This window comes from Danio rerio, chromosome 1, assembly GCF_049306965.1.
Source record: "Danio rerio strain Tuebingen ecotype United States chromosome 1, GRCz12tu, whole genome shotgun sequence".
NCBI classification, from domain to species: Eukaryota; Metazoa; Chordata; class Actinopteri; order Cypriniformes; family Danionidae; genus Danio; species Danio rerio.
This window is the reverse complement of record NC_133176.1, coordinates 62388439-62400139: the sequence shown is the minus strand read 5'-3', so window position 1 is coordinate 62400139 and position 11701 is coordinate 62388439. Positions and strand designations below refer to the sequence as shown.

The 11701-nt window shown below is 40.8% G+C and overlaps 3 protein-coding genes across 8 annotated transcripts; 1 reads left to right on the top strand and 2 right to left on the bottom strand.

The window, feature by feature from the left end:
• Window positions 1–136: 136 nt before the first annotated feature.
• Window positions 137–1512, bottom strand: LOC141375460 (microfibril-associated glycoprotein 4-like). Of its 2 annotated transcripts, XM_073908918.1 has the most exons (6): window positions 1445–1512; window positions 1315–1352; window positions 1022–1222; window positions 845–941; window positions 593–760; window positions 137–523 (listed from the first exon to the last, which is right to left on the bottom strand). In XM_073908918.1, the coding sequence occupies exons 2-6, from the start codon at window positions 1318–1320 to the stop codon at window positions 267–269; spliced, it is 729 nt and encodes a 242-aa protein (XP_073765019.1). In that variant the 5' UTR covers window positions 1321–1352; window positions 1445–1512; the 3' UTR covers window positions 137–266. The 2 variants fall into 2 exon arrangements, with proteins under 2 accessions (XP_073765019.1, XP_073765018.1); XM_073908917.1 differs by having other exon boundaries at window positions 1315–1455.
• A 1080-nt stretch (window positions 1513–2592) lies between these two features.
• Window positions 2593–3976, bottom strand: LOC141375439 (microfibril-associated glycoprotein 4-like). Of its 2 annotated transcripts, XM_073908898.1 has the most exons (6): window positions 3909–3976; window positions 3779–3816; window positions 3486–3686; window positions 3312–3408; window positions 3068–3235; window positions 2593–2992 (listed from the first exon to the last, which is right to left on the bottom strand). In XM_073908898.1, the coding sequence occupies exons 2-6, from the start codon at window positions 3782–3784 to the stop codon at window positions 2736–2738; spliced, it is 729 nt and encodes a 242-aa protein (XP_073764999.1). In that variant the 5' UTR covers window positions 3785–3816; window positions 3909–3976; the 3' UTR covers window positions 2593–2735. The 2 variants fall into 2 exon arrangements, with proteins under 2 accessions (XP_073764999.1, XP_073764998.1); XM_073908897.1 differs by having other exon boundaries at window positions 3779–3919.
• Window positions 3977–5024: 1048 nt separating this feature from the next.
• LOC141375426 (microfibril-associated glycoprotein 4-like) lies at window positions 5025–7592 on the top strand. 4 transcript variants are annotated; one of them, XM_073908865.1, is made up of 7 exons: window positions 5025–5166; window positions 5310–5424; window positions 5529–5549; window positions 5651–5854; window positions 5925–6021; window positions 6957–7124; window positions 7204–7592. In XM_073908865.1, exons 3-7 carry the CDS (start codon window positions 5544–5546, stop codon window positions 7458–7460), a joined length of 732 nt encoding a protein of 243 aa, XP_073764966.1. In that variant the 5' UTR covers window positions 5025–5166; window positions 5310–5424; window positions 5529–5543; the 3' UTR covers window positions 7461–7592. The 4 variants fall into 4 exon arrangements, with proteins under 4 accessions (XP_073764966.1, XP_073764973.1, XP_073764968.1 ...); XM_073908872.1 differs by having other exon boundaries at window positions 5075–5219; window positions 5358–5424; XM_073908867.1 differs by lacking the exon at window positions 5025–5166 and having other exon boundaries at window positions 5290–5424.
• Window positions 7593–11701: the final 4109 nt, after the last annotated feature.

Genomic DNA, 11701 nt, shown 5'->3' with positions numbered 1-11701 from the left:
TTTCTTTTCTTTGAGAAAATCATTTAGCAAATTACAGTTTTGCGCATTAATCTAACTCACATATGTCAATGGAAACACAAGCTTTGTTTTAATGCATGGCAGGAGAGAATCTCATATATCTGCACAAGTCACTACAGGAGTTTATTAAAGCTTTATTGAGTAAAAAAAAACAGCCATACATTTCAAAGACAAGACTTTTGAGTTACACAATAATAAGAGGAAGGAAACCCAGAAGAGATTTCCCTTTTAAAAGCTTCATCATGTTTCTAAGGCATTTGTTTGATCTTCATGCTGATGGTTTTCATACTGACAGTGTGAGTGCCTTTCCAGGTATACCAACAAACGCCAATGGCGTGATGGGTGGCATCTTCTCCCCATAAATACACAGCATTAGGGTTTGTAGTGTGACAGGATCCATACCAAAATGCCCCGAGAAACTCTTTAGCGCAGTTCTTGTCATATGTGTCTTGGTCTTTGTCAAAAGTGGAGAACTTCACACCATTATGGCCAGATAAAGAGTCGCCTGAGAGAAGAAGATCACTGAGGACAACATCTCAACAGAAATGAGTTTTAAGTAATGAAAGTGTTGTACCTGCTCCTCCATCAGTGAATCCAGACACCTGCAGTTTATATCCTTCACATTCACAACCCACAGAGAAGGACGAGTACTGAGCGAAACCTCTCCTTCCTTCAAAGTCCTCCAGATCCACTCTCAGCATGAACTTCTTGTGGCGTGTCAGCTGATAGAGGTTTTCTAGTCCTGTTCACACACACACACACATGAAGAATGTGTTGAACTAAACACTGGACATGAACACTCACACAGACGGATGTCAGATCTCACCCAGCCAGTATTCTCCCTCCACATTCCCGAATCCTCTCTTGTAGTCTCTCCATGGCCGATAGAAATTCACACTGCCGTCCATCCTCCTCTGAAACACCTGTGATGGGTTTATATATAATGTGTTATTCATTGTGTGTGTTCTGATGAGTGTTTGATTATCTAAAGTCACACTCGTACCGTCCATCCTCCGTTCTCTTCATCTTTCCCATCTGAGAGCATCTGACAGTAAACCCAGACTGGAGTTTCCCCGGCTGGATAGATGGTGTAAACCCCACTGAGAGTTTCTCCTGATTTGTAGATGTCAGAACAGTCGAAGGGCATGGATGTACAGTCACTGGCCAAAGCAGCAGAGAGAAGCGTCGCCAAGAACAGCACGATCTAAAGTCATGAAGAAAGAAATCACCAATACGAGACAAAATGGCGTGTGTAAATGTGATCGTCACAAGGAATAAAACAGCCACAGAACTTACTGCCATCTTCTCACTCTCTCCTCAACAGCTCAGTTTATCTACAAGAGATGTAAAAGAGCTTCACTCACACCTTCTTATTGTTGCAGGTTATTTCTTCGTATAATCTCGCTCTACAGAATAAGTCACTCACCGTGTGTGTTCAGCTGGAAATAACTCAAACGCTCCTTTAAATCGCTGATGCTGAGTCTCGTGCTCTGTGACAAAACCTGCTTGAGGCAATCCTCAAAAACCCAACAATCTGTTTTCACAACCGAAGAGTGAAAGGACAGCAGTTCTCGGTTCTGTTTTCTGCCAAATCTGCAAACGCAGACAAATGTTATGATAACCCCACCAAATAACCCTTTTCTGCAGAAGATAACAAACACACGATTCAACCTGCACAACACTAATGACTTTTTTCAAAACAACTATAAAACATTGGTTGGTTAAAAGCTTGGTTGAGGAGTAAAAGGACACAATGCAGAGATAAGTGCAATGTTAACCTGGAGTCTGCATTTACAAGACTCTAAATTCTCTAACACAAGAACCAGTCGAGTGTTCTCTTTGGGTTAACATTGACTGATTCAGCATACACAAGAATACCTGAAGTGACAGAGCTAATCAAATGGCGCAAGTTAAGAGCGAACACTAAGAATCTGGCTGTAAATCCACTCGATTTCTTAATATTTCTAATTTATATGGATGATCTGATTATCAGACATATCTGCATGTGTGAATCCCTCAGTGAAAAATTGTTTGCACTCTTTAACATCAGACCCTTCTTAAGAGATCATACTGCACAACATTTAGTCCAAAAAGCTGGACTATTGCAATGCTCTTCTAGCTGGACTCCTGCCTTGCACCCATAAACCTCTACAGACAATCCAGAAAGCTGCAGCATATGTAATGTGATTTATTTGAACAGATGATGATCAGAAAAAAGTGTGCGTGATGGGACGCATCAATGGACTTTGCAGCATTTAATTCCAGCACACTGTAAAACATCTGAAATGTTGTTTTGCTTATTGTAAAATGCCTTAAAGTCTGTCATCACAGTGGTTCAGTATTATTATTATTATTATTACCTCCAGAACTGTCTTGAGCATCCCAAAGAGCATCTCTCACCTTCAAAAGCCACAGCGTTGCATTTATTGTGTGTTGTCTTTGTCTCATTAGATGGAAACTCTGCTTTATCCACAAATGCTTTATGCCCTTTTACAGTTTTGTACATTAATCCAGTTCCCATTATTTGAATGGAAAATGAGCTTTTGTTTCAAAGAATAGCAGGACACAATCTCATAAATCTGCATACAGGAGTTTATTAAAGCTTTAAAGTGAAAACAAAGAGAAAAATGTCATTACACCAACAGCCATACATTTCAGACTCGATTTTTCAGATACACATTGAAAAGAGAAGAGGTTTCCTTTTAAAAGCCCTGTTTCTAAGGCACTTGTTTGATCTTGATGCTGATGGTTTTCATACTGACCGCGTTATTCCCTTTCCAGCTGTACCAAGAAACGCCAATGGCATTGTGTGTGCTGCCTTCATGCCATAAATACACACCGTTGGGGTTTGCATTGTGACAGGCCGAGTACCAAAACGCACCAAGAAACTCTTTAGCGCAGTTCTTTTCATAGGTGTCTTGGTCTTTATCAAAAGTGGAGAACTTCATTCCATTATGGGTAGATACAGAGTCACCTGTAAGAAGAAGATCACAGAGGACAACATCTCAACAGAAATGAGTTATCTTGAGTGTGAATGAAGGTGTTGTACCTGCTCCTCCATCAGTGAATCCAGAAACCTGCAGTTTATATCCTTCACATTCACAACCCACAGAGAAGGACGAGTACTGAGCGAAACCTCTCCTTCCTTCAAAGTCCTCCAGATCCACTCTCAGCATGAACTTCTTGTGGCGGGTCAGCTGGTAGAGGTTCTCCAACCCTGTTTACACACACACATGAAGAATGTTGAACCAAACCCTGGACATGAACACTCACAGACGGATGTCAGATCTCACCCAGCCAGTATTCTCCCTCCACTTTCCCGAATCCTCTCTTGTAGTCTCTCCACGGCCGATAGAAATTCACACTGCCGTCCATCCTCCTCTGAATCACCTGTGATGGGTTTATATAGAATGTGTTATTCATTGTGTGTGTTCTGATGAGTGTTTGAGTAATAGTCACACTCGTACCGTCCATCCTCCGTTCTCTTCATCTTTCCCATCTGAGAGCATCTGACAGTAAACCCAGACTGGAGTTTCCCCGGCTGGATAGATGGTGTAAACCCCACTGAGAGTTTCTCCTGATTTGTAGATGTCAGAACAGTCGAAGGGCATGGATGTACAGTCACTGGCCAAAGCAGCAGAGAGAAGCGTCGCCAAGAACAGCACGATCTAAAGTCATGAAGAAAGAAATCACCAATACGAGACAAAATGGCGTGTGTAAATGTGATCGTCACAAGGAATAAAACAGCCACAGAACTTACTGCCATCTTCTCACTCTCTCCTCAACAGCTCAGTTTATCTACAAGAGATGTAAAAGAGCTTCACTCACACCTTCTTATTGTTGCAGGTTATTTCTTCGTATAATCTCGCTCTACAGAATAAGTCACTCACCGTGTGTGTTCAGCTGGAAATAACTCAAACGCTCCTTTAAATCGCTGATGCTGAGTCTCGTGCTCTGTGTCAAAATCTGCTTGAGGCAATCCTTAAAAACCCAACGATCTGTTTTCACAACCGAAGAGTGAAAGGACAGCAGTTCTCGGTTCCGTTTTATGCCAAATCTGTAAACGCAGACAAATGAACCCAATTGCAATGAACCCCCCAAATAACCCTTTTCTGCACAAGATAATAAACACATGATTCAACCTGCAGAACGAACAACCATCAAACAGAGCTTGGTTGGGACATAAAGAACACAATGCAGAATTAAGTGCAAAGTAAACCTGGAGTTTACATTCACAAGACTCCAAATTCACTAACACAAGAAGGAGCTTATCTTCATCTTTGTTTCATCTTCTCTAAAAAACACTCTAGTGAGGAGGAACTAGAGCAGTATGACATCGGCAACCATGAGGTCCTCACGATCAAGCCTAACCATCAGGAACTGCACTTTGACAATCAGCCACATTACTTTCTTCAACATGCCTCTCTCTGGACAACTTCAGACTATGTCATTTTCTATGTCAAGTGCACAAGGTAGGTCCGGCATTCTGTTCACAGATTCTCTTCACCGTACCCTGATGTGCACTGCTCAGAAAGTGCCACTACACATTGTGACTGCCAACACAGAGCTCAAGATATGATTAGTCGGATTGGGCGCTGTGATGAGTGTGGGTGGGCAAACAGCCGTGGGGTTGGAGTAGGGTTAGGGGTGGGGTTGGGTGTGCATGTTAAAAGGTCTGTAGCATGTCCAGGATCACTGACTCTTTCAGACTAGAGGACGAACTGTCATACTTGCTACTGGACTGACGTTATAATAATGAATTTACATTCACTTGGTTCAGGTTAGTCTTGCAGGTTGTTCGGGTTTGCCAACAGAAAGCTAGGTCACTTTAAAGTGTCTGGTGTGAGCTGGTAACCCTGAGCATTCATCTTTTATTGAGTATTGACTTTTTTAACCTGAACTTGTGCATGATTTTGGGGCATAAACCTGGGAATGAGACGGGTCCATTCACCAGTTGACCGATAGAAACACAGGGTCCATTCTGATGTTCTGGACGATTTGCCAACATACTCTTGCATAACATGTACATGATCACTAGTTAGTATCTCAACTCTGTGCAGTGCAGAAGTGACTGAGATGACAGATGCTCTCACTGATAAAAACCTCTGCTGGAGATGAAGACTGAAGTGACTCGACAACTTTGCGAATGTGTTTCTATAATTCAGCTAAAAGTAAAGCAGCATTTTGTCTTCATGTCAGAGGTGTGTTGATTCTGAATTTTCCTGCATGATTGTTTCCAATAAAACAAAAAGCCATTAAATAATAAGAGGAGCATGACATGACACTTTAAGATTCAGTTCATGTAAAGGATGAACAGTTTTGCAATACAGGTTTAACAGAAAGGAGGAGTCTGATATCTAAATCTATTATTTGATACGTTGAAGAACACAAGGCTGAACACAAACGGTGAGTTCCTGTTTTATTCCTCATTTACCTCTTCTACAACAGAATAATGCAGGAAAATAACCAGAAACAGCAATAATCTGAGTGTTTTTGGGTTTGGTTTACAGAGATCTACTGAGAAGATGGCAGTAAGTTCACATTATAGAGTCTGTTTTTACTTCTGTCATGATGTCGGTGTGATTTGCTGATTATGAATGAGGCTGATGATCAGTGCTGTTTCTCTCTCTAGATGACGGTGTTCGTCGTGGCTCTGCTTTCTGTTTTCACGGCGTCTGTTGTCTCTGGATTCAAGCCGTTCGACTGTTCTGAAATCTACAAATCAGGACAAACAGTCAGTGGGATTTACTCCATCTATCCAGCCGGCGACACTCCTGTCTGGGTTTACTGTCAGATGATTTCAGATGGGAAAGATGAAGAGAATGGAGGATGGACGGTATGAAATATACATTTTAACAATTATAAATTATTTCAGACTTCTGAATAATAAATGTAATCCATCACAGGTGTTTCAGAGACGAATGGACGGCAGCATTAACTTCTATCAGCCATGGGAAGTGTACAAGAGAGGATTCGGGACCACCGAGGGCGAATACTGGCTGGGTGAGATCTTACATCCATCTGTGTGGATGTTAATGTGCAGTGTCTGGTTCAAGATGTTATTCATGTGTGTGTGTGAACAGGGCTGGAGAACCTCTGCATTAATGTGGTGCATTAGCTCAAGATGCTAACCTCAAACTAGACACCACATGTGTCTGAACACAGTTTTATGCACTTTCATCATATTATTGTCTCTTTTAAACGATTGTGACATTCACTAAAATATAATCACAGCAGGAGCTGATTACCATTTTGTAAAATAAAGCAGAAAAAGAGTGGAAGGTGTGGTGATCTATACACAGAGTTACAAGTGGAGTAATAAGGATGGCTATTGTTTTTACAATCAATCAAAACTAAAAAACACTCTGAGAGGGAAACATTAGCTAAAATATTAACACTGGACTAGACTGGTAAGACAGGGTTAAACAAGCCAATAAAAAAAGTTCACTTTCCGTCACATTTGCAGCAGGAAACCCAGACTCATTCTGAAAGCGTAGTCCCGTGGACGTTTCTGGATATTAAGACATGGGTCCCGGGAGGAATGTATATCTGCAGTTTTTGTTTTCGCGAATCCATGAGAGGCCACTGTGTTTGCTTTTTTATCTTAAATGTCTCTCACGTGTGCCGTTCACTCCTGTGCTGTTCTTATGTAAACCCACCAGAGGCCGCTGTTGAATGATGGACACAGTTATTACATGAAGATTGTGAATTATGAGGACATTGCTGATGTCCCTACTTCAGAAAAAGGTTATGAACCGTACAGAGTGAGCTTTCTCAGAAAGTAAAACTGCACACAGTTTCCTGTGAGGGTTGGGTTTAGGGATAGAGTGGAGCAATATAAAACACAATTTGTACAGAATTAAAACAATAGAAACATATGGAATGTCCTCACAAATGTGTGTGTGTGTCTATGTGTGTGTGTGTGTGTGTGTGTACAGGGCTGGAGAACCTCTACCAGCTGACACGACACAAGAAGTTCATGCTGAGAGTGGATCTGGAGGACTTTGAAGGAAGGAGAGGTTTCGCTCAGTACTCGTCCTTCTCTGTGGGTTCTGAAGCTGAAGGATATAAACTGCAGGTCTCTGGATTCACTGATGGAGGAGCAGGTACAACACTTTCATTCACACTCAAGAAAACTAATGTCTGTTGAGTTATTGTCCTCAATGATGTTCTTCTTCTCTGCAGGAGACTCACTGATCTTCCACAATGGAATGAAGTTCACCACATATGACAAGGACCAAGACAACACTGAAAAGAACTGCGCCAGAATGTTTCTAGGAGGATTTTGGTATAAAGCCTGTCACTATGCGAACCTCAATGGTGTGTATTTAGGGGGAGAAGACAAGACCGTGTTTGCCATTGGAAATGTTTGGTACACCTGGAAGAACAATTTAGATATTGGTATGAAATTCATCACCATGAAGATCAAACCTGTGTCTTAAATGCAAAGCAAGGCTTAGATTTTTACTTTGCTCTGTCTGCTTAGTTTGTTAACAGTCTTTTTGTATTGGGTCATTTATGACCTTTTTAACAAATCATTAACACGTTTGAATAAACTCCTGCAATGAAAGGCATCACGTGTTGATGTGCATTTATTTGTCTCCACAGTGGACATCAGAAACAGTGAATGAGGAAATCAGCTCATATTCAATTAACTTTCCCTATAAATGCAAACTTGCATATAAATAATGCATGAGTAATTCATTTTGCATTAACCAGCTGAGTTGCTGATGATGAAATTTTGTAATTTAAGAGCACTCGAGTTTACACTGTACAAAAGACCTACACGAGCAAGACACAATATATATATCAAGGACATAGCTAATGCTCTCTTTAGATATATATTTCCACACAGGCCCGGCCCTTACCAATTTGGCGCCCTAGGCAAGATTTCAGGTGGCGCCCCGTCACATCACGTTTATTCCACTGCTAGTGTATAGTTATAAGAGACTAAATAGCTTTTTGATCGACTACTACAGGCTGGGAAAACATCATATAAATATGCCAATGCAATTAACGTTATTACTGAATAGATCTAATATTCACACATTTGCTTGAGGCAGGAATGATGGAGGTAGTTACACTACTATTACTATTTTCCATAACATCTATGCCCTTCCATAATAGAAAATATTGACAATAGAATAAAAGGTTAAAAACAATGGCTTATACAGAAATTAAATAAAGCTATAAAATCTATTTAACTTTTAATTGTATTTGCATATTTATTAAAGTTACTATAGTTATTTAGTGAAGAGCAGCAGATGAATCTCAGTGTTTTGTTTGATAACAGAGATGTTATTGTAAGAATGCACAGATCTATATGAATGAAAGAATGACTGAAGCATTCGACTACTTTAGTAACTGTTTGTGCTTATTTAAGAGAAAATTAGTTGTGTTTAAAATAAAACACGCAGGACAGAGCAAAAAAAAAACAAAACAAAAAAAAACGAATAAACGAAAAAAAAGAAGCACTTTTCCGACGGTCCCTTACTGAGAGCTCCGGTCCGCGCGAGCTCTGCCGGCTAAATGCATATCTCCGGCTAAACGGAGCAGTGTTCGTAATGTCGAGCGAAAAAAAAAGAAACAGACAGCTGTGAAACATAACCAGCTTTGTCTTTTTTTAGGAAACACACTTTAGATCTTTTTAGGGTAAGAGGTTTGAGTTATTGCCATCTATCTCTGAATGTGTCAGGAATATCAAAAACAAAACCAACTTGACCACGCTCATTTCTGGCGCCGCCCTGGATGTACAGCGCCTTTAGCATTTGCCTATACTGCCTATGCCACGGGCCGGCCCTGTTTCCACATATTTTATGCCTGTTCACTTTTTTCTTGACTGTGTAGATATTAAGGGAACATTTTACTGCAACAAATTCAAACATGAATACATGAACCACCTACAAAATTTAGTTGATGAAAGAAACAACATCTGCACACTTTATTCAACTTTGCATGGGTCATCTCCATGTTCAATAAACAAATCAATCTCCTTGTTCTTGTAAAGTCCAGCATGTTGTTGGTGCAACATAATCGAGCTTATCTTGTGGAAGACCGGCACGTTTCTGCAATTGGGTGTGAAAACAGTATTTCCATCAGTGGTTTCCCTCAGTTCCCTCTACCCTCTCTTTCTTCACTCCAGACCATCCCCGCCAATTCCCTTTCCATCAAGACCTCCATCACCAAACCATCTGTAGAAACTGCAGAATGTTACTCCCCTTCTAGTGACATGGTTGAGGCTACTGTAAGGGGTAAATTTAGTGTTGGTGTTAATAAAGCACAAGAGGTTGTCATATTCAACACATTAAATCAATCAATCACAAGCCCAGAAGGTTTCTGCAGCGCACTTTTCAGCCCGCTCAAGTATGCTCAAAACTCCCTTCATCAGGCAACTTCTAATCTCACTTGCTTATAATATGTACAAAGCCACATTAGGTGAGTACAGTCATGGATCAGCCAGGCTCTCTTCTCAATCACATCACTCAGTGTGCCTGGAGATCTACCCACCAGAGACAGCACCTTGTCAACTCCTCAATCAGCCATTACTCACTACATTACAACATTACTTTCCTTCAACATACCTCACTCTGGACAACTTAAAGCCAGTTTATACATATGTGTCAAGTGCATTTAGTATTGTTTAAATAAACTTCATGTTTAAATGTTTGACCGCTTTCAGGACACATTAGTGCATGCATCACTGACCCTTCCTGACCAGAGGACGAACTCTCACACTCCCTGATGGACTGATGTTCTGATAATCAGTTTACATTGGTTTGGTTCAGGTTAGTCCTGCAAGTTTTGTGGGTTCACCAACAGAAAGCTGGATTACTTTACTTTGCTGTGAGCTAGGCATCATACATCTTCACACCACTGAATAATAACGTTTTACCTAGTGCAAGATTTTGTGCTTTAACCTAGGATGGGTCCGTTCACCAGCTAACAGACACGGTCTTTTCTGATGTTGTGGACAATTTGCCAACATACTCTTGCATGACATGTACATGATCACTAGTTAGTATCTCAACATTATGCAGTGCAGAAGTGACTGAGATGACAGATGCTCTCACTGATAAAAAGCTCTGCTGGAGATGAAGACAGAAGTGAGTGACTTGGCAACTGCGCAACATTTCAGTTCATGCAAAGGATAAACAGTTTTGCAAGACAGGTTTAAACAGAGAGCAGGAGTCTTACATTTGAATATATACAGTGACGTAGCGCAAAATGCGGAGGCCCCCCTGCAGGGATCAATGAAAGGGCCCCTTAGAGCCAGAGATATACACATATACACATATATCTGTGATCGGGAGTTTTCCTGGATGTTAGTATGTAATTTTTATCTTCTAATTATGAAAACTATAGTTTCACATCACTTTTCTACATTGATGGATCAGTGACCGCACGGCCATTCCTGACAAAAAGCTTGTGTTTGTGTGTACAGAAATGTACTATTCACCCTCCCTGTTAAATCTGATCTAATCATGTCCTGAACACAGCTCCTCTCCTGCTTTCACTGCTCATACTGACGGAGGGAGCGATTCGTTTGTGAATGAATCCCCCGAACGACTCTTTCACTAACGTTAGCCGACAATAATACAAGTTTCTGGCAGCGCAGCATCTCGTTGTCATATTTCTTTTGCATTGTTTGCTGATTTTATTCAACAAGACGAGCATAAACCAAGTGTTTAGAATGAGTGGGAGCTGCTTTGACTTATAGTGAATGCAGTAAGTGACTGTTATCATCAATAATGTTACCTGATTAGCACAAAAGTTCAGAACATACAAAAACAGAAAAAAACGTAATACTACCTATGAAATGTTCTGCCTTTGTGCTTTGTTGTCTTTGTTTGCTCGTTACTACATCCGTAGACAGCGCTAAAGTCCCGCATCTTCACGTAATAACACTGTCTTGACTAGTGCGGTTGAATGACATTTGTGCTGGGAGCACTGTACCAATGTGGCGGCGCTATAGACGCATGCTCAGGGTCCCTATACGATATCTAGTGTATATATCTATGTCACTTATGTACTTATGTAAATGTTCTTTCTGGGAGTTAATGCTTAAAAGTTCGAAATTCTATTCAGGTTTCCTATGCTCAAATATGTCATTTTCCAAAAGCATGTAGCATTATAGTACATTTACGTTTTACTTATTCTTTCTATGTGTTATATTTTTGCTGTATATACATTTCTAACTTTGTCATTGCCAGCCAAGCTGCATATGAGATGATGGAGACTGACCCAGACTGAGCAGCATCTCTACATCTGGGCCACACAGAAACTTACACAGACAGACACTGTAAACTCTGCAAGACAAATTAAGAGAAGGGAACGAAAACCAACACTGCAGTCAGCTGAAGATGTGGATGAACAACATGCTGAGAAGGAGATACGTGAGGTTGAAATTGGTGAGAGACACTGATGAGGAGACACTACACTAAGGAGGTAGCTGAGACAAACTGAATATAAATTGTGTACGGACACGTGTAGAAGTAAACCCCCGGTTGGAGGAGAACTGACAGCTGCTGTGTGAACTTGAAGAATACAGGATGTCTGATGGATTTTGTAGCAAGAATGATGCTGAAGTACCAAACAGTAAAAACACACACAAAATCTTAATAACAAGCACTGAGCCCTAAACATGATACTCCCTTGTGAAGGTGAAGATGTCGCATTACCCTGC